At 45.7% G+C, this 26,608-nt stretch overlaps 1 protein-coding gene across 1 annotated transcript in view; it reads left to right on the top strand.

Moving 5' to 3' along the window:
* The first annotated feature begins 1,466 nt into the window (after positions 1–1,466).
* LOC119440055 (galactose-3-O-sulfotransferase 4) overlaps positions 1,467–26,608 on the top strand; it is a 69,532-nt gene continuing 44,390 nt past the window's right edge. Inside the window, exons 1-3 of the mRNA XM_049662722.1 lie at positions 1,467–1,546; positions 18,322–18,634; positions 25,703–26,014. Of these exons, the coding sequence (XP_049518679.1) occupies positions 1,467–1,546; positions 18,322–18,634; positions 25,703–26,014 (705 nt within the window). The remainder of the gene's footprint in view (positions 1,547–18,321; positions 18,635–25,702; positions 26,015–26,608) is intronic.

Below are 26,608 nucleotides of genomic sequence, written 5' to 3'. Positions count from 1 at the left end.
AGTTTTATCGGCTGCGTAAACTTCTACACATTCGCTCACAAATTCAGTTAACAAGCATGGAGTCACGCGCGCATAAGCAAACATGCACACATCTCACTCAGTGACCACAGACATTCGCTGTCAAAGTGCTGGCGTGAGGAAGCGCGCCGGCAACAGCGAGCTAATTGACCTTCGTGCTGTCTCTCGCTTTAACGCGAACTAAGCTGTAAACACGCAGCGCACACGAAGCTATCAGCACTCGGCGCACTCTGTCACCAGGGCAGACGGCTTTCAAGATAAGGCAGGTGCGGCTGCGCCAAACGCAGCAGCCGCCGGAATAGAGTTGGGTCACTAAATATGTGGCAATGGGTACATACGTGCCACTCTTTAAAGAACCTCTTTCTCTCCGACATGGGTCGGTGTAGATGCGGGACTGGGTAGGCACTGCGGCTCGAAGAAACGTTACGTCGCCCACTTGGACCACTAGGTATGTGTCACTCGGTCTACGCTGGTCTTCGATGAACGTCTTTGATGCCAATTTCGGACAACAAGGTTTGCGCCACTCTATAATGACTCCGATGCTGAGGGGAATCCAACCCACGTCACAGGGATTCCTCAAGGACAGCAACCGGACACATCAGCAGGCTGCGCCACGTGTACACTGGTTATGGGCCGCTCTTTAATGAACCTCTCGCCATTTTGGGTCACTCAGTATGTGCCACTGAGTGAGCGGCAAGCGAGGCAACAATTCTCGGTGGTCGCAGGCATCGAAGCGCCTCGCTTCTCGTCTCGGAGGCAACACGCTGTCTCCTCGGCAGTGCCAATAGATGGTGCAGCATGTCCAGAGAGAAGCACGAGGGAGGAGGCCGGTTGCCGCATGACGCATTTCTCAGCGCACGCGCACACCGGTGATCCATGCATTTAGGAGGCCACGAGCAGGGTTCGCGGCAGCGGCGCTAGATGGCTCCGAGTGTTCTTAAGGAAGCGCGAACGACGAAAGTACATGCCGCATATATAACTTGTTTTGTAAGTGGCGATAGGTTGTGTCGCTATATAGGTTGAATGCTAAACACATAATGGACAATCATAGTGAAATGGGTTCCACTGAATTTTCTGTTCTTGCATTTCCATTCGGGCTACGTCATTCGGATTTTTGTTTTGTACATGTCACATTGAAATTATCAGGTATCACTAGCCAGCCAGTGAAATTCAATTTATAATGTCATTTGCATTTCTTTAGCCGCCTGAGTCCGGGACAATACCCCATAGTGGGTATGAGCCACAACTTAATGTCACTACAAGGGAGAACGTCGTAAACAAAGGTTGAAGGTAAGTACATTTGGAAGATTATATTCTAAGAGAGCCCCGAATCCGTAATATACTGTCAGTGCGAGCCCATATATATATACTCGTATACCTGGTGCTTATAACAATTGCAGGTTCCGGAGTGTTTAATGACGCGGCAACATCGTCACCGTGAACTTGCGATGCTTGTACTGACAACAGCCTCGTACCTGTTCTTCAGTCAAATCAAGTTCAGCGGTACTGCCTTCAAGTCCACTGGAAGGTGACGCTCCAGGCATTTCCCAATATTATTTGGAGGTTATAGAGTTTCAACGAAAGCCTACAGTGTAAACAATATCGGTAACTTCGACAGCCAACGTTTTATCCGTTTAGACAAGCTTTCGGCGTTTCATAGAGAAGACGTTGATATCACCGTGAGCTAGTAGGAGAGGAGAGGAGTCAGGAGGAGCGAAAACAAGCGCGTTTCTATTCGCTGCCGTGTAGAGTACGACACGACGCGTGCCATACAACACGTGTGCTTGGCGCCCCGGCTGCAGGGATAGCCGAATCGAGCCACTCAGTCTCCGCCATGGTACTTTGGTAAGAAACGTAAAGTACAACACAAACGGCGCTTGTGTGTGTTGTACGTTTCGTTCGTTCTTGTTAAAGCTACTGCGTCGTCGTCGTGGAGAAAAGGAGGTCCTTGTTGCTTCGTCCGTCCCTTGCCTCGTCTGCCTCGTCGCCGATGTTCTGTGGTTTTGCGGTGTATAAAACGCCCGTGAGTTAGTTTTACCGCGCCGTATTGTTTTTGTTGTGCGCGCGGTGACCTAGGGGAAGTGATACTGGTGACATTTCGAGGGAGCCATGCTCATGTAAATACAGCGTCTACAGCCACGAGCGAAGTGTGCTTGGGTAAGGTGGTAGTAATGTTTACATGCTTTCACTCGTGCAGCGTTCTCGGAGGCCCTAACTGGCGATTTGAGATCGCACATTTTGTTTTAGCACACTGCTCAGCAATAGAAGCGCGATACAGGGAGTGCGCTGCTACAGCCACTTCTTGCGCCACTGATGGGTATTGGGGACGCTAACCTGATGGATTTTCGAGTCACGTGAAAGAGAGAGCCTTTCTGATGCATTATGTCTGCATTCAGCCCCTCGGCGATCACCGAGCTCTCACCGGTGGTACCACTGTACCAGTGGCGCGTTTCAGTATCACGTTTCAACTGCTGAGCACTTTGCACAAGCGACCGTTTGCGTCAGTGCTAATCCACTTTTTACATCGTGCAATCGTCTGTCGCATCGATCGCAATGGTTTTCTGACTGAGGATTGACTATCGCAACTGTATGCTGTGGGCTCAAAATTGCCGTTTCGGGACGTGCTTTTATGTAAAATCCGAACACGTGCAGAGGTTTGCAATGACCAGGGTGCATCCACGTATGAAAAAGCACAACAATATTTTCTGAAGAACACCAAATCGCACTAAGCGTACTTGCTTACGTTGAGTAAAGACAGTTGTTTAAGAATGTAAACTGTAAGTTGAAACATTCGCCATTAGTCACTTGTTCTCGGATTTTTTCTTTCTAAACTGGTGCAGAAACAAAACATACTGCGAGAACAAATTGTGAGTGAAAATTTACATTGGTGAAACGAATACACTTTCAAATATGCATATGCCTTTCTACAAAAATGAGCCTTGATTGTAGTAAGAGTAAAAATGCTGTTCATTGGGCGCATTGTGTGTGCCTGGTAAAACGATGTATTCGCCTTATTTTACATTGTATTCGTTAAGAAATGATCTCAAACAGAATCGCCAGAGGTGTGAAGAGCTGTGCTATGGGGTTTATCAAAAGATATTTTAACCCTCCCGGCCCTGGTGGTATCAATTATCGACATTACAGAAAACGTCGCACAGAATTCATCAACAAAATAAATGGAAAAGGTTAAGCTTTCGACTTGAAGTCAGCATCATCATCACCATCAGCCTATATTTATGTCCACTGCAGGACGAAGGCCTCTCCCTGCGATCTCCAATTACCCCTGTCTTGCGCTAGCTGATTCCAACTTCCACCTGCAAACTTCCTAACTTCATCTCCCTACCTACTTTACTGCCATCCTCGACTGCACTTCCCTTCTCTCAGTACCCATTCTGTAACTCTAATGGTCCACCGGTTATCCATCCTACGCATTACATGGCCGGCCCAGCTCCATTTTTTTTCTATTAATGTCAACTAGAATATCGGCTATCCCCGTTTGCTCTCTGATACACACCGTTATCTTCCTGTGTCACTTGAAGCATAACATTTTTCGTTCCATTCCTATTTTTATGGTCCTTAAGTTGTTCCCGAGCTTCTTTGGTAACCTCCAAGTTTATGCCCCATATCTTAGCACCGGTACAATGCAATGATGGAGCACTTTTCTTTTCAACGGCAGTGGTAAGCTCCCAGTCACCATTTGGCAATGTCTACCGTACGCACTCCAACCCAATCTTATTCTTCTGTAAGTTTCCTTCTCATAATCAGGGTCCCCTGTGAGTAACTTAGCTAGATAAACGCACTCCTTTACATACTCTAGAGGCTGACTGGCGATCCTGAATTCTTGTTCCCTTGGCAGGCTATTAACATTGCCTTTGTCTGCTGCATAATATTCTTCAACCCCACTCTTACAATTTCTCGATTAAGGTCCTCAATCATTTGTTGTAATTCGTCCCCATTGCTGCTGAATAAGACAATGTCATCTGCAAACCGAAGGTTGCCGAGAAATTCATAGTTGATTCTCACACCTAATCCTTCCCAGTCTAAGAGCTTGAATGCTTCTAAGCATGCAGTGAATAGCATTAGAGAGATTGTGTCTCCTTGCATGGCCCTTTCTTGATAGGTAACTTTCTACTTTTATTCTGGAGAACCAATGTAGCTGTGGAATTTTTGTAGATATTTGCCAAGATATGCACGTTTGCCTCCTTGAGCCTGCTTGATTACGCAATGTCTCTATGACTACTGGTATCTCTACTGAATCAAGCCCATTTTCAAAATCTGTGAAAGCCACATAGAGAGGTTTATTGCACTCCGCAGATTTCTCAATTACCTGATTGCTGACATGGAGGAGGAGGAAGGAAGGAATAGACGGAAAGACAGCGAGGTTGTAGAATAACCCTTCCTGTCTTATTTCAGCAGTCTTGAGGCAATTTACAGACCTTTAGGTTGAATGGTGCAAGGTAACCAGTGTCTTGCGGAAAAAGCAAGCTAACAAAATGAATAGTAGCCGTAACATTCCTCGTTTCACTTTAAGACGTCTTCAGCGCGTAGCAACTTGGGCTTCTGGCTTAATAATATTATTGTACAATAAAAAATCAATAGCAGCTCAAGAACAAAAATATGAGCGAAGTGATTTTCGCCTCTCATATATAGCTAACTTTGCGGTATGACGCCAATAGGTTCAGTGGCTGTAAAATTGAGATTTCGAGCAGTCAATTCATTTCCTTTCATGTTTCCCGAAGCGGTTTGCAGAAACATAGTTAGCATTTTTGTTGTTACCAACATATTTGTTCGTTCGGGAATGTTCTTCAGCTGAAAATTTCATAAAAACCCATAGAACATTCAAGGTACTTCCTACATTATTCATCAATAAGAGCAAAGACAGATCGAACTCATGGGCCCAACCTGTTCGCTAGATCATTTAGGTCATGTTTTTTGTGAACTTGATCTGAAAGTCAGGAAACAATTGGGGGTACACCTGGCAGTTTACTATAACTGGGTACGAGTGCACACCATACTTAGAGAAGAATATATATTTAAAGCCCGCTGAAAAGTCGCAGTTGCGCCCGAAAGGCGAAGCATCGATTGCGATAGCAAATTAGTAGAAAGCTATATGAAGTAAGGATAGCAGTCTTATCGGCCGTATAAACTTGGAACTGTTCGCTTACTAACTAAATTAACAAGCATGATGTCAGCGCGTACAATTAAACACGAACATATCACACTAAATGACCGCGGATACTCGCTATCAAAACGCTGCCGTGAGCAAGCGTTCCGATAGCGAGTATCCGCGGTCAAGTAACCGCGCACAAATTACGCAGTTGCTTCCGGAGTTGAAGCCGCACCCCCTCCCTGCCATGCTGCCTCGCCACTTTCTTCCTTTCGTGCGCAAGATTCAGCCGCGATCGCGAGTTCCCTTTGCGCCGGTCGCGAAATACGCAGGTTGTGCCGGAACACAAGGCCGCCCCCCCCTCCCTCCCATCCCCTCACGGCCTTTCGCGCGACGGAATGCATCACGTTTGCTCGCCGCCTTCCTCCCTCGCGCACGCCAGGTTGAGCCGCGATCGTCAGCTCCCCTCACGCGCTTTCACTCGCACACACAGCGTACGGCGCGCGGCAACGACAGAAATGCGCCTGGAGTCTCCATATAATTACTATCGGAATAAAAAGAGATAAATCTTTCAGAACCCCACATTAGGAAAGCTGCAGATTGCTGTGCGTGATCATTTCTACTGTAATAAGGAATAAGTGATAAGGAATTGCACCTCCTGAACAGCTTTCCGTGATGATAATTTGTTCTTTGATCGCATTTCTGCACGTATAAAAGTTGGTTTGATTATTAATAAATGCTCAGTGGGAAGTCAGCGACCGTGTATGTCATTTGCATCCCTGTATGTCCTGTGCTTTTACGGTGCACAAACTCTGTTTTGCGAGAAGTATACCACATGGCATATGAACGGCTTTTTTGGGGAAAACTTTTTAAATTTACCTAATTATGTGTTTTCAAGGCATGTAGGGGCACCGCGTCTCACTATCTCAGATGAAAAAAAAAGCACATTGAAAGGCTTTATTTAGCTGTCCGGTCTTTTGGGGTTATCTGACTGTTGCCAATTTTTCCAAATTGTGTATATACGCGTATATACTACTGCTAATATTGCTATTTCTTTTTTCCAGTTGTTTATTTGGTAATAACAAACATTTTGTTCCATGTCTGTTTGTCTGTTCGGATTTGAAGCTTTGTTACGAACCTTATTTTTGTTTTCTACGTAATGCCCTTACTGCACAATATTGTGCAAATTGAATATGTACTACATTCTACTATTGAATGGTATTACGTTCTACTTATCAGGTACTGTACCACGTGGATCTTCTGAAAAACGAAGGCAACACAGCAATTTACAAGTACCCTTACTGCATTCTTCTGCTTGTTTATTTGAACCAGCAGTTATCAGGAATAAATATGCAAATGCGCATGCCATGTTTCTGCAATATCTTTTATAATACGTCACCCACTTGCGGTGACAGTCGCGCAGTTGATTAAAATATATTTCACATTCACAACCAACGTAAAATGAGGCCTGTACAGTGAGAAGCCACCAGACCGTCATATTGACGAATCAGTTGTACCTTAAATTGACAAGAAAAAGTCTAAATGACACCTGACCGGAAAGGCAAATGACGTCATTCTATCATAATGTCAGCTGTTGTAATTAACGCTAGCACGTCTGACATCAATATGATCGAACACGCCGTCATTCAAAAATTGTGACCAGCAGTCACACCGGCGGAGAAATGCGATTATATTGACAACTAGGTTTCATTTCTAATGAAGGAGCAAGGTGTCAAAATGATTAAATACATTGGATTTATTCATGACGGCCTGCCGCCACAGTGACGGTCAAGCTTGGAAACAACTGCCACCATATTTCCCGTAATCCTGATGGATGGATGGAGTGATAAAGCTGAGTTTATCTCTGGTGACGTGTGCAGCCCGCAACTGGGAAGTGTTGATCAAAGCACTGCGAACGAGAACAGTAGTGCAGGAGCTAGTTTCTGAATGTGCACAGTGGCTGCCACAAATTTGACCATTTTTAGGCACAGGGCGCGTTTTCTCTCCTGCTCCTAATGATCCACAGGGCTGCATATCGCACAACCTTGTAAATCGTAAGCCACTGACGCATCAATATCCTGCTTCCACCGATGTCAAATTTTGTTTATATACAGTGAACGCTGCGAAAATAAAAAAACACGTATCAATGATGGCCGCAAACTTGAGTGTTGGACTGCACTTACAGCTTCAACGTTAAGAATAAAGAAATTTATTTGCACGCGTGACCCAATAATATATATATATAACAAGCACGGGGTACCCGTGTACTGGAACCAAAATATGACCCATTAAACAAGGTTGCAAGAACATAGCTACGTCACAGAAGCAGTTGAAACTGATAAGAAAGCTGCCACAGATGGAGCACACATGTTTAAATCCATGCATGAGCGCAGCGTTCGTTGAATGGCATGCGGTTACTGCATTACCTGTCGTCGTCATTGTCGTGCCATTTATATTTTGTTGTGTCCTATGGTTGTCACTATGAGTGTCTTTTTCGTATGTTGAATGGTAATCGCTAATAATTTATTTTTGTGTGTCGCACAGTGTTCGCTATAAGTTGCTTTCTTGTGTGAATTATTGGTCAAGATCAAAGTAGTTTCTAATGTATTAGAAAAGCTAGTTTGCTGTCACGTTCTCCAATCAGGTGAGGTACCCGCAGACCGATTAATCACAAGTTAAGCCGCAATTAAAACACCAATAAAGGCGGAGGCATAATCGTGAGACGGCGACAAAGTGATGTCGCGAAGAAGCAGCGAAGTTTGACGCTCGTTGGGCGAAGAATGGTGAGAGGTCTATGCGTAGAGAAGTACGACATACAGGGTGATCGTTTTAAGTTTTAGAGAATTTTTAAAAATCGCCTGTGGCAAATAGCAAAACTGCTATCGTTGAGCTGGATTATTCGAAGAAACTGACATTCGTACAATGAGAAATTGAAACATATCAAAGCAATTACCAAAAATTGACTAATTAACTTTTTCGTTAATTACCTGACGGCACATATTTGCAAGACGCATGCACTTGAAATGAATTTCCAGGATGACACCAGTGTGGGACGAAATGCGTTGGCGTTCCAGTTACTTTTGTGCTTCAATGCATAAAAGAGCGTTTTGGGGTAAAAGTAGAACAACAGTGCACTTTTACGGCGAGTTTGATCGAGCATATCTTCAAACTGGCGTTATTCTGGAAATTCATTCCAATTCGATACGCCTGACAATCTAACCAGCTACGATTCGTAAATTGCAATATTTGGCGTAAAGTAATTATTTTAAAAAATTAATAATATAATTTCTGTTAATTAGGTGAATGTGTGTTTCGCACATATTCGCGGGATCGAATCGATCTGATCGCACGAAGTCGCGGGATCGAATCCCAGCCGCGGCGGCCGCATTTCGATGGAGGCGAAATGCAAAAACACCCGTTTGCTTGCGTTGGAGTGCACATTGAAAAACCCCAGCTGGTCAAAATTAATCCGGAGGCCCCCACTACGGCGTGCCTCATAATCAGAACTGGTTTTGGCACATAAAACCCCATAAACGAGAAAAATATGTGTTTCGATTTTTCGTGCAAGTATAGTTCGCCTCTCTGAACAATCTAGCTCAAGGACTAGAAGTATGTTATCGGCAACAGGTAATCTTTAAAAACTCCATAAAACTTAAAAATGATCACCCCGCATATTAAAACACATTTCAGTATTATGTAACATTAGATAATTCCTCTCAATGATTTCTCAAGAATTGTAAAATACCCAGTGGCACATACCAAGTGCTCCGAAAATGGCAGGGTTTAAATATACGAAATTAAAGGAATTTAAAGATACCCTTGCGAGCTTCATGGAGTCTTGGTACAACGTGCGAGGTTCGAGCCGTACGATCGCAACTTACGCGCTCCTCCGTCAGACTGCGACGACCCCCGAAATGCCTCCGCGGTGACTCTTCGGGATACCCGAATTTGGTGCAGCGGTGAATCCCAGATGCCCTGCTGTCAGCTCATCCTGAGACGCTTCTAAAATCTCTTGCCGTAGCTTGACTGGCACGACGAGTAGGCAGGCCGCTTTGTACGGCGCGAAGTTTTTCTTCACAAGCACGCTGTCGCGCAGGCACAGCGACAACACAGACACGCACACGCACACACCCACACACCCACACCCACACGCACACACGCACACAGACGCACACATACATCCACACACACATACACCCACACACACACACACACACATACACAAACACACACAAATACACAGGGACTACTTTCAATAATTTATTCTTGGAATCTTGTTGCTGCTTTATACACAACCCACAGTAACGTAATCTGTTCAAATCACTGAGCAGTACTGAAAAAGCACACAAAGTTTGACAAACTATCAGCGCTAAGAAATCTGTGTTGGCACACCCTCAAAATTAACTTTTTTTGCTATGAGTACGATAGACAGCATGCTGCTCATAGTCTCGTCAGCACCTTGGCAATTGATCGTAGCTGTTGGAGCCTCGGTAATCGGCAAGACGAAAAAATCGGGGGTGGTTCCATCGGTGTGGCATCCCAAGCTCAGGTGCGAGCTATTTTGAACCAGCCGTTGATATAAACGCATCAAGTGCATCCAACAGCCTGAGGTTCGAGTGCTCTGTGCAAGTGTGCTGACGACTGTATAGACGTTTTTATATCAGGGTGTATTTTTTGAAGCGAAGATTTCTTTGCATACTCCAAACAAAACTTCCTAGACTCCACTGTTCTTAATAAGAGTCCTCACACCAGACTCCTCGATACGCTTCGTGGCATCTACGCGGCCTTGCGAACACCACCGGCACTCCTCGAGATCTCTGAGAGAACTGCGCTGTGCATGCGAGGGGAGCGCGTAGCGGCGCGAACAGCCCTAGGACTTGCTCCCATTAGTGATCAAAGCTGTCCACAAGAAGCACGACAGTCAGTGTCGCGCCACGTTCATCCTTCGTATGATCGTTTTGACGGCGCAAGCTAGGAAGTTTTTGTCTTCCTCTGGTTCCAGACACGCGCGGGCATCATCACTCGACGAAGTGGCATCATCACTTGACGAAGGCGTCATATCATGACGCCACGTTTGGTGCGATGACGTCTTCTGATTACGTCATCAGGCGATATCACAGCGTGATATTGCCGTTATTCTCGTATCTTCGACTTACACTCTGAATCTATTATGTTTACAGCTTGAGTGTAAGTCGTATTTTACGAATTTCCTAACGCAACTTACCTCGAGAAATTGGCTTAGTTCTATAACACACTTGCGCTTGGTGGAGGGCCTGGAGGAATGAGCATGTATGCTGCACTTCCGCACACGTGCCTGCACTCGTGACGTACAGTACGTCGCTTGTGATGGTGGTGCTTGTCTAACATCTAACGTCGGTCGTACTTGTAAAACGTCCGCAACAGATTCGCTGTGCATCACTTTCACAGGGTGGAATGGAGGCGGAGTTTTTTTTGAGGGGCTCGGCCCCCTCTCGTCGAGTCAACTGTAGCACTGCAGACAGTTTGGCAGCGGTGCGCAAGCAACAAGCACCAGACTAATTCCTCTGCTTCTTGCAGTGGTGGACGATTATTCAAGGACCGATCAACAGGATTCAGCACGCACTGGACAGATTCGGCAGGAAAGATTCAGCCCGCACTGCGACGCAAGTTCGGAGCCTGATAGCCGCTGCTTCTTTGTGACGTGGCGCTCTGACACGGGCATCGATTAGCAAGACGTCACCGGCTTCGAATGCTAGAAAAAGGCTGTCGGCTCGGCGCCTAGACACAGTTTGGCAGCGGTGCGCAAGCAACAAGCACCAGACTAATTCTTCTGCTTCTTGCAGTGGTGGACGATTATTCAAGGACCGATCAACAGGATTCAGCATGCACTGGACAGATTCGGCAGGAAAGAATCAGCGCGCACTGCGACGCAAGTTCGGAGCCTGATAGCCGCTGCTGCTTTGTGACGTGGCGCTCTGACACGGGCATCGATTAGCAAGACGTCACCGGCTTCGAATGCTAGAAAAAGGCTGTCGGCTCGGCGCCTAGACACAGTTTGGCAGCGGTGCGCAAGCAACAAGCACCAGACTAATTCTGCTTTTTGCAGTGGTGGACGATTATTCAAGGACCGATCAACAGGATTCAGCACGCACTGGACAGATTCGGCAGGAAAGAATCAGCCCGCACTGCGACGCAAGTTCGGAGCCTGATAGCCGCTGCTTCTTTGTGACGTGGCGCTCTGACACGGGCATCGATTAGCAAGACGTCACCGGCTTCGACTGCTAGAAAAAGGCTGTCGGCTCGGCGCCTAGACACAGTTTGGCAGCGGTGCGCAAGCAACAAGCACCAGACTAATTCTTCTGCTTCTTGCAGTGGTGGACGATTATTCAAGGACCGATCAACCAGATTCAGCATGCATTGGACAGATTCGGCAGGAAAGAATCAGCGCGCACTGCGACGCAAGTTCGGAGCCTGATAGCCGCTGCTGTTTTGTGACGTGGCGCTCTGACACGGGCATCGATTAGCAAGACGTCACCGGCTTCGAATGCTAGAAAAAGGCTGTCGGCTCGGCGCCTAGACACAGTTTGGCAGCGGTGCGCAAGCAACAAGCACCAGACTAATTCTTCTGCTTCTTGCAGTGGTGGACGATTATTCAAGGACCGATCAACAGGATTCAGCACGCACTGGACAGATTCGGCAGGAAAGATTCAGCCAGCACTGCGACGTAATTTCGTAGCCTGATAGCCGCTGCTTCTTTGTGACCTGGCGCTCTGACATGGGCATCGATTAACAAGACGTCACCGGTTTCGACTGCTACAAAAAGGCTGTCGGCTCGGCGCCTAGACACAGTTTGGCAGCGGTGCGCAAGCAACAAGCACCAGACTAATTCTTCTGCTTCGTGCAGGTGAGCTATACCTCTAGTTTTCCCTGCATACGCTATAAGTCTCTGCGCACCGCTGCCAAGCTTTATTACGCCTTCATTATATTTACATTACGTTGTGTTTCTGTGTTTTATTCGCATTGAATTTCGTTTGTGTTTGCAACAATGTCGAAGGATTTCGTGAAAGCTCTGGATGATTTCAAGCGGTAAATGAGACTTGAAATGTGCTCTGTCAAAGAAAGTGTGAAGTTTTGCAGCGACACTTGCGATGAAACTAAGGCGATTAACACAGAGTTGAAAGCTTTGAGGCAGGAACTCGGCGTCCTGCTAAAAAGTAACGAAGCTCTCAAGAAAGAAAAGCAGCTAGCGCAACGAGTCGACGAGCTGGAACAATATAGCCGTTTGAATAATTTAGAGCTTAAGGGCGTCAAGTCAGTCGACAATGCTCATGATGTCGTAAAAAAACTTGGCGAAGTCATTGACGAACCAATTTGTGCTGCTGACATTAACACATGTCACAAGATAACAACACGAGTTACGGGCGAGAGCAACATTATCGTTCGTTTTGTGCGCCGCAATAAGCGACAGGCGGTTCTTGCGAAGGCTAGAAAACGCCAGATCACAAACTAGATGCTGGGACTACCTGGATCTGATCGGGTGTATGTTAACGAGCATTTAACCAGTGCTAATAAGCAACTACTGGGAGCCACAATTTCCCGCAAGAAAGAAATGTCTTGGAAATTCGTTTGGACGATCGGGGGCAAGATTTTCACCAGAAAGAACGAATCTTCCAATGCCGTCAGGATTGCCGATGAGGGCGATTTGCGCAAGGTATCACAATAGTTGCATCATTTTCGGTTAAGCGATCATGGCCACGTTTCAAGTACTGACTTGTTCTCTATACAACCCTGAGTCTTTTAACGCAAAATTCTGTAACCGGCAGCAAGAACTGTCTGTTCTCCACTTTAACATAAGAAGCATCAAAAACAAAGGCGACTGCCTTGATCTCTTTTTTACCTCATTAGGAACAGAATTTGATGCTTTAGTATTTACTGAAACTTGGTTGCTCACACATTATGACCGTCTTCATTTCAATAACTACGCATATAACCGTCTCCTACGTCCCAGTGGAAGAGGTGGAGGCCTTGCTGTATATGTTAAAAGTTGCTACCCGCATTCTGTTCTTGACGATTGCTCAATAATGAGTCCCAACGTTGAATGTTTAACGGTGTCACTGGCCAATATAATTGTCGTGGCAATTTATAGGCCACCGACTGGAAATAAGCGACACTTTCTTGATTTTCTTGAAAAATTGCTTGAAAACTTGAATTCTACCGCTCTTTCATTTGTACTTATGGGTGATGTTAATATAAATCTTTTGCATGACGATCAGAGCACTAGAGATTCCAATACTGTTATTTCATCTTTTGCATCTTCCAATCACATTACTTTGCCTACTAGAATTACTTTTGATACAGCCACCCTTTTAGATGTGTTACAAGCTTTGCACCATGTAATATTGATTGTGGCTTACTGAGCTCGGACATTGGTGATCATATCCCAATTTTTTGCTTTATCAGCAGAGTGCGAAAACCCAAGGTCACAGTTGACAGATACATAACACAGGAAATAAATGATAAAAATCTGAACAAATTTCAATACCTAGTTCAGAATGTAAATTGGGATAACATATACGACATTGGTGACGTAAATAAGACGTACTCAGAATTTATTAGAAAGTTTTTAGACGCCTATAATAATGCTTTCCCACTAATCAGAAGAAGATTAAACAGGAAGAAGTTCAGGAAGCCGTGGATAAACAAAGATTTGCACGCAAAAATTCGCACAAAGAACAAGATGTACCACCTTTTTATTCAGAGTCGGGATCCCAACCTTCTAAAGGAGTATAAACAGTATCGAAATCAACTGAATAAGGAACTAAAGACAGCAAAAACAAATTATTTTATTGAGCGTTTCATAAGAATCCAAAACGACAGTGGTAAAGTATGGAGAGAAGTAACTAATCTAACAAAAGGAAAAGATAATTATAATGTGCTGAACGAGATCAGTACGCCGGATGGAAAGTTATCGGGTTTTGATTTAGCCTGTGCTTTTAATAAGTACTTTGTCAATGTTGGTAAACCACTCGTTGATGCACTTGAAGCTGACAATGCATTTAATAACACTATTGATTCTTTATCGAAGTCTGTTTTTTTTCACCCACTTCCTCTCAGGAAATAGTGACTTTAATCAACAAGTTAAAAATGACGTATCTGCAGGTCATGATGATATAAGGTCTGTTCCCATCAAGCACGTAGCGCCTATAATATCTGACGTATTGCCTTATATTGCTAATCTAATGTTTACTACTGGCGTGTTTCCCTATGACCTAAAAATAGCCAAGGTTTGTCCAATATACAAAGGTGGTAATCGTATGGAAATGTCAAACTACCGACCAATCTCTGTGTTACCAGTGTTTTCTAAAGTATTTGAAGGAGTCATCAACTGCAGGCTTGAGTGTTTTTTTTTTTTTTACTAGAAACAACCTGATATCTGTTTCCCAGTACGGTTCTTTGAAGAAAAAATCCACAGAGCAAGCCCTACTCGTTATTAAGGATAAAATACTTGAAGATATAGAGCACAAGCACTACACACTTGGTCTATTCTTGAATTTTCGAAAGGCGTTCGACTGCGTACAGCATGGTGTTCTCTTACATAAGTTAAATTACTATGGTGTACGTGGTGTTACACTTACCTTAGTGCAGAATCGGATACAATACGTAAAGGTGAATGAAGTTTCATCTAACCGACTGACTGCCACTTGCGGAGTCCCTCAGGGCACTATATTGGGACCACTATTGTTTTTAATATATATCAATGACATTACCAAATTACCAGGTTCTCATGACATGATTATGTATGCTGATGACACGAACATATTCTTTACAGCCAAATCTCTTGTCCAAGCTGAGGCTATGGTAAACAGGTATTTAGGTGACTTACAATCCTGGCTACAATGCAACATGTTTTCCTTAAATTTATCCAAAACCAGCTATATTATTTTAGGCCAATTAATACTGTTGATTTCTATAAGGTCAACATTCAATTTGGACGTGTAATAATACAGGAGGTTGATTGTATTAAATTTCTCGGTGTCTGGTTCCACCAGAACCTTTCCTGGAACACACATGTATCAAAATTAGCATCTGAAATAAGTAAAAGTGTTGGCTGTCTTTACAAAGTAGCTAATCTGGTACCCGTGTGGTTGAGACTGCAAATGTATTATGCGCTTGTATATTCTAAGTTAACCTATTGTATTCTAGTATGGGGAACAACTACGACCACTAACTATCAGAAACTACTAGTACTTCAAAAGAGAGCTTTGCGGTGCGTTCCTGGTTGCTATGGCAGACCAAAAGATTTCTCCGTGTCTCTGTTGTTTCGCAGTTACGATTGGCTTAAAGCGAACCAACTCTACCTTTTTCGTTTGCTGCAGCATATTAAATCCAACAAATTATACACCCAAAACAATACTTTGTCTAATGAAGCTTACTATTTTCGAAAACAAATCCACCGGGTCCCCAAGGCGCGTACTATGGCAAACAAAAATTAAATTATCAAGTAACTGCGGCTATTAATAAAATGTCGACAAATGTTGATTTTGATGTTTCATTCAAAGTGTTTAAAAAGGAAACAGAAATATCTTATCGATTCTGGTCTTTGTTTTGTACAACACCATTTTTACTGCTGTATGTTTAAATAACTGTATCATGTGACACTTGCAAGAGCAGGTGATTTGCATTTATATATTTTCAGTTATGTGTTTGTGTATTCTGATGTCAGACTGTACAGGGGAGCCGAGGGCCGAGGCCTTCGTCAGGCATTCCTTTGTACGAAAGGAAAATAAACTTCACTTCGCGTCACTCCAGCAGCCATTAGACCGGACAATATTAATTCAAATTGTTCGCTTGATGATTTAATCATGATTGATCGGTTGATGTGGCATCAGCAAAGCCTTTAAAGCAGGTAAAGTACTGCTGCATACATTTCTATGCACCGAAGGATCTGCTGGTGTAGGTCACCCTATAGCTGGTCTAGTTCCACCCTGCATCATATATGGTATTCCTTGTAAAACGTCCTTCCAAATACAATTTCGCTTAAGTTCGATATGTGTCTGCCTCTTTCCATCCGAAGCCACCTGCGAACTTATCGCCGCTATTCCTTGTGGCAGTGCTCTTCACTTGCATAGACCGTCGCTGTCGGTGCGTCTCGGACGCCCAAGTGAAGAAGTAATACCCATATTTTCGAGAGGGAAGGAGAAGAACATGATTTTCCTTAACAGCGGGGCTCTTTAAGTCGGCCGTTAGTCCGTGATTCGCGAACAGAAAATGTGTGCCGATCCTGGTGGTCTTGCAGAACGGGTCCAAGCGCAATGACACACACCCCTGTGAATTAGCGAAGCTGAGCCAGTCTGGGTAAGCATGGTTGGGACTACTTAACCTTGTCAGTCATCGATAGTCAATCAATATTCAATCAATAAATTCAGGAAAATGCTGGGGATGACTTGGTAGTGCTTAGCCTAGCCCAAATAAGCAGCCAATACCTTGCGATAGACAATCGATAGCCAGTCAATAGCTAATCAATTATCGACCAATAATCAATAAATTCCGGATGATTCTGCCGATGACTTGGTAGTGCGTAGCCTAGCCCAAATACGTGGTTAATACCTTACGATAGCCAATTGATAGCCAATTAATAGCTAATTAAAAATCTATTATTAATGAATAAAGTCCGGCAAATGCTGGGGATGACTTGGTAGTGCTTTGCGTAGACCAAATACGTGGCCAATGCCTTGCGATAGCCACTCAATAGCTAATCGAAAATCAATCAATAACCAATAAATTCCAGAAAATGCTGGGGATGAATTAGTGGTGCTTCGCCTAGCCCAAATACGTGACCAATGCATTGCGATAGCTAATCAAGAGCTAATCAATAATCGACAAATAATCAATAAATACAGGAAATGCTGGAGATGACTTGGTAGTGCTTATCCTCGCCCAAAAGCCAGGACTAGCTTGGTGCCCGTCAGCTCCACTGTCTCTTTAGCATTGCGCCTGCAGTGCAAGCTACGCAATTTTTTTATACCTAACTCCTTTCTATTTCTCTATCTCTCTGTCTGTAACTTTTAATTACATCGCTCATTGCGTGGTCAACTTTCTCTGTTAACTTCCAAGTTTTATTCCAGGAGGTTAGTATTGGCAGAATGTATTCATTCTGGCACACTTTTGAAGTTTGTCGGTAAGCGTTTAGTGTGCCATGCGTTAGGTGCACATTAAAGAGTCCAAGGTGGTCAAAATTAATCCGTAGTCTCGCATGATCGTATCGTGGTTTTGGCATGTAAAACCCCACAATTGTTTTTAAGCTGCTGAACATGATTGCAGATTGCCTTCCACCATGCTCTTTTTCTATTTGTTTTCCAATTTACTCTTCCTGATATGTGTCCTTCTTGGCCCTGATAAACGCAATGTTGGGATACAGCAGAGGTATAAAATACACACAAATATAACACGCACGCGTTCACATGACTGTCTATCAATCGCGAATAGTCGAGCTCATGCCAAGCTATTGACTATTACAGTAGTTTCATGGATAATAATCTTCAAACTTACCATTAGATCTTGCCGGCTCAGGGGCTCAGTCATTTGTTGCAAGTCATGTCCACCCATGCACACAAATTTCCGCAATTGCACGAGTTGTACAGGTTACGTTATTTTATTTGATACTGTAAGGCTTATGAAGCTTATACAGGAGCGGGTATGCTAGAGAAGTAGAAACCTAGATACAAATATACAGGTCGAAGAAAACATATGCTAAAAAGTCTGAGCATTTCTTATTCAGCAATAACATCACTAGCAGCGTCAAGACAGCAAGATTTCTAGGAAATTAAGCATACATTTTACTAATGCAAAAATAAGCACATTCAACTATACACACTCACATATATTCCCAAGAAAGAAATGAACCACAACTACGCCTATATGAAAGCGCGAGAATAGTACCTGTGAAGTGAATGAAAGGTTAGCTAACTGCCTAAACAGCCTGGGAGAGACAACTCTACGAAATCAATTCTTCAAGTTTAGCAGCGAATAAATCCGCGCATTATATGGATAAGATGTCCAAGCGCTCACGTGAGAGCTGTTTAGTTATACGTATACTTAAACAAGACAATAACATGATGGGCCATCCGATGTCTGCTATTGAAACCGTGCATACTGGTGGGCAGTTCCTGGCGGGCGAAGCAGTCGTCGTCCCATGGGAGACTACGGTCTTGCTCCAGACCGAGGCATACCGTGTGCTTCCTGAAGACGCACAAGTGTGCCAGCTCCTCGGTGCAGAACCTGCTTATGCGTTTTGGGGAGCGGCGCCGTCTGACGTTCGCGCTGCCCTGGTTCGACATCTACTTGGGGCACACGGACCTTCTCAACCGGACGATGGTGGAGGGAACGCCACCCTTCGACATGCTGGTGCACCACACGCGATTCCAGGAGGATGAAGCACGGGCCCTACTAAAGCCGGACGTCGTCTTTGTGACCATCGTGCGGGAGCCTGCTTCCCTTTTCGAGTCACTTTTCTCCTACGGCGACCTCAAGGTAGGCACAATACATACTATTCTCAAGAAGCATTTTAACCATTATAATTTTACGTACGTACCCGCTAGCTAAAGCTATGCGCGAGCGAGCGGTAGTGGATTGCGCCGTCATTACCGAGCGACAAAGGTATGAATTATGCTTGAAAGTTTCTTCTTTTGTCGCTCGACAAGTTACCATGAGGAAGTTTAGTAGGGCTTCCTCTAATCTTTCTGCCCATGGTGCGTAAATTTTCAATCAAGGGGAGGGGCGCCGTGCCGTCGGATCTGGGACACCATGACGGCTCATTTCTGATGGCGGTGTTGCACGAACGAAGGCCCTGAAATATATCCCTTGAGAACGTCGTAGGAGACACTTCTTTATACTCGCTGTAGTGTTCCGGCCATATTCCAGCGCTTTTCGGTTTTGGCAAAAAGCTGTGGCTTTCGAGCATTTGCTTTTTGTGTGTTTAAGCTCACAATGAAGTTTAATGCGAGCAAACTTTTGAACAAGGGCCACGGTATAATAACGGGTTGACGGGGCAAGGCTTGCTGCCAACTGCTTTGGAAGATGGAAGTTGGCCTTGTCCTGTCTTCTCCATTCGACCACGGTCCTTGTCCTTTAAATTGGCGCTCACTGCTATTTGTTGGATAGCGTCAACCAACCAGCCCAACAATGCGTAAATTTATTGCCGCCGAACAATACGGCGTCACCTTAAAAAATTGGAAAACAACGGTGGAGGACCTTCTGTTCGTCTCTGGATCCTCGAAAGCCACTTTCTAGGATCTGGTAGAAAGTACGAAGCCTTCGTGCTCCTCCTCAGCAAAAACATCCTTTCCGTGCTCTAGCACTTCACCAATCTCTGACGGAAGTGCAGGTTGCCGAAGACTTCTGTAAGAGAGTCACCCGTACCAATATTTTAACATGTCCAACATTGCATCGACCCGTGCCACCTCCTAAAGATGCTCGTCTTGACCTTCCTTTCACGATGCCGGATTTGGAAGCTGCACTTGCTGCTTTGAGACGATCTTCTGCACTAGGACCTGACGGTATTTCATATACTGCTCTTTGCCACCTTGGTGTGGAAGGTCGGAAAGTCCTGCTGTCGAACTATAACGCCACGTGGTCATCCAGTACAGTCCCGAAGCAGTGGAAAACCAGCCGTTTGGTGGCCCTCCTAAAGCCAGGAAAATCGCCTTACGAAATGTCATCTTACCGGCCAGTAGCTTTAGCTAGCTGTGTCGGTAAGGTGATGGAACGAATGGTGCTCACTAGATTAGAATGGTTCATGGAAGGGAATGAGCTTTATCCTGAAATGATGACCGGATTTAGACGTGGACGTTCTGCAATAGATGGGGTCATTGATCTCGTGTTTACGATCGAACACGAAAAAAGGCGACACCGACTTGTAGGAGCAGTTTTCTTGGACATAAAAGGAGCCTATGACAATGTACTGCACGAAGCCATTCTTGTGCCCTCGGTAATTTGGGCATCGGCGGCCGTCTCTACATGTGGATTGAAAGTTACCTAGATGGTCGCACAGTCTTCATGTCCACGACTGATGGCGAAACGAGAAGACACGTTGTGGTCCGTGGAGTGCCTCAAGGAGGAGTCCTCAGCCCGACTCTTTTCAATATTGCCCTTATTGGCCTTGCGGAAATAATTCCTGATACAGTACGCATCAGTACCTACGCAGATGACATATGCATATGGGCATCCGCAGTCACGCGACCACAAATTCGTGCAAGATTGCAGCGAGCTGTTTCTTTAATGTCTCAGTACCTGCACTGCCAAGGACTGCAACTGGCTCCAGAAGAGTGCGCTGCGATAGCGTTCACACGGAAGCTTATGTGTTGGTATTCAATTATGATCAATGGCAATACCATCCCATATGTGACCCACCACAGATACCTCGGCGTTGTCATTGACCGCGGTGTTTCATGGTCAAAGCATGTGGAAATGTTAAAGAAAAAATTAACTGGGCTTGCTCAAGTTTTTCGCTTTTTGGCCGGTATGAAGTGAGGTCCATCTGAGCATTCGCTACTCGGGCTGTACCAGGCTCTCTACGTCGGCTACATTCGGTATAGCCTGCCAGTTTTATCAGGTATGAGCCGGTCATGTTTGCGTACGCTGGAAAGTGCCCAGGCACAGATGCTGAAAACTTGTCTCGGTATTCCACGTTGCACCTCAACCTACGGAACAATTGAGGAGGCTTGCGTCACCCCTTTACCTGTCTATCTACGATGCGAACCTCTTCGAGTATTCCTGCGACTGCTGTGCCGTCATGAATGCCAATCAAACCGACATACGGCCGGACTCCACCTTTACAAGAGCCATTAAATGCCAAGAATCTGCCATACCATCATATTTTGCCCCTGCGGACCTTCCACGTATGCCCCCATGGGTAATGTCCAAAATACGGGTGCGTCTATTTATTCCCGGAATTTCTAAAAAATCGCGAATACCTACCGTCGGCATCAGACATTTAACACTTGAATATATGTCGAAAGAATATGACTCCTCGGTGAATGTGTATACAGACGGATTGGTCTCGCCATATGCGTCTGGTGCGGCTTTCGTCGTGCCTGCGCATCAAGTCATTGGACGGTTTCTTCTGTGTAACAAGACGACTACAACATCTACGGTACTAGTGGCAATCAGAGAGGCCGTTCAATATATTTTGCAACAGCCTTCTCAAGTATGGACAGTCTTCAGTGACGCAAAATCGGCTCTGCAACTACTTAGACTGGTGTTTAAAGAAAGCGCTTACAGAGTGTTGGCTCTTCAAACTGCCGAGCTATACACTTTAGCGCAAGAAAACGGCCACCACATCACATTTCAGTGGATTCCCAGTCCCTGTGGTATACACGGCAACGAACTGGCTGATGCCGAAGCGAAGAAAGCACTCGAAGAACCAGAATCAATGCTTGCAATTCCTTTTTCAAGAGCGGACGCAAACTGCCTTCCCTCCAGTGTCATCCGAAAATCGACAGAAAAGCACTGGGACAATCCGGATAATCGACACAGACGACTGCAGAGATTGGACCCTACCATGAAATTTAGGCTACCACCGAAAATTCAACGCAGCTGTGCCAGTCCTCTGCACAGACTAAGGCTGGGGGTAGCGTTTACGCGCGGATACGTTCACCTCATGCGACGCACCGAGTCTCCAGACTGAATTGTGCAATGTCAATGAGACCATAGGTCATGTGCTTTGTGACTGCCCTAGGTACGTGCAAGAGCGTCAAAGGTTGAATAATGACCTTACGCGTCTCGACAGCCCACCGTTGTCGGAGGACGTTATTTTAGGCCCTTGTCCAGACGCTCAATCAAGTTTCAAGGCCATCCAGGCGCTACTGAACTTTTTAAAAAGTACGGGCCTGGACTGTAGGCTTTGAGCATGCCAAAGTGCTTGCCATATGTTTTACACCCTCCTTCTTTCATCATCGTCACCCATCATGCGCCTCTTTCTTCCCTCTTTCTTTCCCTCTTCGCCTTCCCCCAACGCCGAGTAGCTGGCTAGAGGAATTTACCTCAGGCCGACCTCTCTGCATTTCGCACCATTAAACTTCTCTCTCTCTCTCTCTCTCTCCGTTGCATGCTGCGCTGTTCTGAGTATACGCACTAAGCGCTCGCTGAGAGTTGCATTGCAAATGTTGTTCATGTCTTTGTTAAAAGAACTTGAGTTCTGATCCGGCCGTATTAGCAGTAGCACAGGTAATGCACAAAAGAAGCACGTGCTGTGCGGACATTTGCAGACACCCACATAAATTTCTCACTGTCACAAATGCTAGGCTTTTGAGAGCGCACCCATATGCCCTGTCTCGGTGGCGGTGATCGTAGTGCTGACTCGTTCGGTTCTTGAGCACAATTCTCGGGTAACATAGAACGAAACATAAACAATGAAATGTTTGTCATCCTTAAGAGTGATTGCGTACTCACAGCTAACACAATGAAGTTCAGGTGGAAGGTAGAATGTTTGATAGGAACAAAGGACAAGTTTTCTTTTATGGCAACTTTTTGTGGCAACTAGACATCATGGCAGCTTCGACAGACAGCGCAAAAACTGCATAAAATAAACTTTAATTGCTATCGTTGTTAAACTGTCGTGTGAGGCATTTCAGAGCGCATCATGTGATGATAATAAAGCACCCTGTTTTCAACTACGAATTCTTTCATATCAGGTGTAGTTCGAGTTCGCCGTCATGCACAATAAAAATCTTTTACCACCTCAACGGTAACACGTTTAGCCATAGAACCAACACTCTTAAAGGTGCAGAATTTTTACATGTGTAGCTGATGCTTCTTACGACTATATCACTGCTGATGCAATCTATCACCCGTATCAAAGTGCCGTTTCCCGTACTCGAACACGGTCTCTCAGGGCGTTCTAACTACGCAGGTTCGCAGGTTGCATTCCAGTGTCGTAGTATTAAATGGAGCGCAAGCAAGCCATTTTAACACTCAGCATCCTTCTCAGAGTCGACCAAATTTTCTCGGGGCATCTGGCCGCTTTCGCGAAACAGTCAGTAAAAAGACAGAAACCGTGATTTAAATAGCCATAGTACGAGGTTTCTGCCCAAAATAAATTGAAAGCTTTGTACCGCAACACAAATAGCGCAGAAATACATATTTAACCTTAACATTGTTGTGCATCTGTAGAAGGTGCTTTGCATCAGAAAGCCCGGCAATCTTGCTCTAGATATGAGGCCACACTTGTTGTAGTACGAAGGTCCATTTGAGTACTGTACTGATTTGATCGGGTTGTTGCGAGCATGCTGCGAGGGACGCACATTTCGCTCGCTCAGTGCTTGCGGATTTCTAGAGCCGCACATTCAGAGTGTTGGTGGGTGTGTGCCCCTGGACACACACACCACGGCCGCTGAATAAAAAAAAGGTGCGGCCTGATGCGTCGCGTCGCCGTCAATGGGCGAGCGCGTCTCGGCTAAGTTGACAGTTGCGGCCGCTGTTTTTGGTGAGGGCGCCACTGCTACGGTACGCAAGGCAGAAGCCGGTTCGTGCTAAAATGTGGTTGCCTCGGGATTTATGCCTGTTAGTGTGGTTTTTCGTGCGCATTCTCGTGTGCTTTATTTATGTGATTGTGTGTGAGAAGCTTGCCTCATGTTTCTTGTGCTTGAGTACGGTTCTTTCGTGTGCGCGTGTGTGGCAGGCAGTTTTTTCTAGCGGTGTGATGCCGCGAAGCTGTTGTGGGCCGCTGTGCAACTCGAACGCGAGAAGAGATGCTACTGTGAAGTACCACGAAATGCCCTGCGATCTACAGCGTCGGCAAGGGTGGCTGAAGAATATTTCTCGACAAGGGCCGTCAGGAAAAGGAAGCAAGTGGGAGCCAAGCAACAGGTCGCTGATATGTTCATTATATTTTACTGAGAATGACTGTAAAAAGAACACGAAGATTACGCTTTTGCTTCTGACTGTGGTCCCGACTGTGTTTCCTGGTTATCCGCCGTACATTAAAAAAAAAAGAACGCGCAGCCCAATAAATTTTTTTTTCGAGCCCAGCAAAAACAGCGGCCGCAACTGTCGACTCAGCCTAGTTTTTTTAGGGACTTTAACTCAGCCGAGACGCGCTCGCCCACTGGCGGGAAAGCGACGCAGCAGGCCGCACATTTTAGGGGCGAAGCTCCTTAGGGTGTGGGTCGTTCCCTCCTCTGTAGTAGTAGTAGTAGTAGTATGTAGCCACCTCTAGTTTATGAATTGCTCAATAGATGGCGCTGTGTGTCCGTATATGTATGTATACGCATATATACATATATATGTATAGTATAACCGGAAGCCGACTTCCGCTTCCGTTTTCACTTCCGGTTTCTCTTCCGTTTCCACTTCCGGTGCCGCTTCCGGTTCCGGACGCCAGCTTCCGGCTTCTGGAGAACGCTTCCGGCGTTTTTCTCTCTCGTCCGTAGCTAGGTGCGCTGCATTGCACAAGGGCGTTCGTTCCCGACGCGCGCTCTCTTTATCTCTCGTCCGTAGCTGTGGTTTACCCGAATGATCCCCTGGAGCTTCGCCCCACTCATCATCATTCACCCCGTGGATATGCTGTGATTTTTTTATTTAAAAATAGCCACGAATGGATTGACCAACTCTGGGCTGTCCAGAAGGCCCACGATGTGGCGGTGAGGCTTGGCCTTCCCGTCCCAATGCGGGCGCGGCCCGCAGTCTTGCCCCTTTAAAAAAATGGGTCAAGATTCTTCCCGACCTCAATAAATTTTACTACCTACCTACCTAGCGGCCGTGCCACTGCCAGCGCAGAGAGAATATTGAAAAGTGCGAGGGGAGTTCGGTTGAAGAGAAGAACGAAGCTGGGCTGGATCGGGTGCGGCACCGTGGACTGTTTTCGCTGAGCGATACCTTCGCATTCATCATCTTGTAAATAAACGCGATCCATCGTCTTGAAGTCGTCTTGAAGAAACACGTAAATCCCCTCCCGTTTATTCGCAATCGAGCACTCCTTTTCATTTCAGGTGAGTCGAGCGGGCTGCCTTCATGGAGAGCATTGAGGCTCACTCTACAAAACATTGGCGTTCCTAGGGCAGACTTTTCACATGTGTGGAGTAATCGGCACTTCTAATAACGACTTCAAAATTCAACCTGTAATGCGCAACTATAAAACGCGTTATTTACGGCCTGATTAGAGTCACTGTCGCGCGTACAAACGTGGCTGTGAGAATGCTTCTCGAACGGCTGTACCCGAGCAGTGGCGCCAGAGCGGGCACGAGGAGAACTAGGCCCGAGGCGCCGTTTCGGTGCCACGCAACGGGCCGCGCCTTTTTTTTTTTTTTTATCCAGGGGCCGTGCACACACACACACACACGCGCGCACGCGAAAGCTCCATAGGATACGCTCGTCGAAAGAGCATGAAAGTGTTTGCTACAGAACTACGTAGATATCAACAGGATTTGAGCGTGTTTAAGTTGTATGTGACTGTCTGTGCCCCTGACTAGCTGTGAATAGCCATTTGCCTATAGCACAGGACCATGACCTGCTATTGACCACGCTGCGTAGACTTCAGCTCCTTTCTGAACTCACTCCTAACTTCCGCTGTACCGTTCCGTTTCGCTCTCTTTCGAAAAACAGGAACACGTTAATGTCAGCCTGGAGGAGTTGCAGAGGGCCACAGAAAACGCCTCATTCGTCAAGCAGATGCGCGCTATCCTGCCTGGCCCCAACCGAAAGAGGCTAGGCTTGAACCAGATGAGCTTCGACCTGGGCTTCAATCTGGAGCTATCGCACAACGAGAGCGCCGTGCGAGGCTTCATCGAGCGTATGGACGCCGTGTTCGACCTTGTGATGGTGGCCGAGCGAATGAACGAGTCCCTGGTTCTACTGCGTCACTTGCTTTGCTGGGAGATGGACGACGTCGTCGTGTTCAAGCATAACAGGCGAAAGGTCCGTCGCTAGCTGCTGTGTGCCGTGGTAGGAGGATTGGTCAATCGGGGGCCGTATTCTCGGTTGATCATTTCTGGAAATGCTTTCACATTTGTGCGAAGTAACATCCAGTCAGACGCCTCAATGTTGGAAAGGCCATCGTTTTAGCTGGCTTACCCAATGAATGCGCACTGAACGGGATGCAGCAAAAAGTGACTGGCCGATGAGAATGCGGCCCTTGCAGGTACCGCTTGCTGTGGCGTACCACGCAATGGTACACCCTAATAGGGAGCTGTGTTTTTGATGGATCGCATTCGGACATTCGTCACTTTCTCAAATTTCCGTCGCATCAGTGAGTCTATGCTGCGCGCTAAGTTGCACAAAACGATAGTATTCCCGAAAGAGGTAGAAAATGCGTCTGCAGTCTTCGCCACTTTACTACTAAACTTTCGACAACCAGGCAGCCTTAAAAGACTGCTGACATGATATTCTTAGCTTTCATTATTTGCGTAAAATGAAGGTACTGAAGAAACGAGCGATGAGGTTACAACGGCTTTGCAATACTTGTAGCTGGGAAAATCGGTAGAATTGGGAGTAACAACCGATTTATTCAAA

This window comes from Dermacentor silvarum, chromosome 2 (genome assembly GCF_013339745.2).
Source record: "Dermacentor silvarum isolate Dsil-2018 chromosome 2, BIME_Dsil_1.4, whole genome shotgun sequence".
NCBI classification, from domain to species: domain Eukaryota; kingdom Metazoa; phylum Arthropoda; class Arachnida; order Ixodida; family Ixodidae; genus Dermacentor; species Dermacentor silvarum.
The sequence above is the reverse complement of the archived record's forward strand: the minus strand, read 5'-3'. Positions and strand labels throughout refer to the sequence as shown.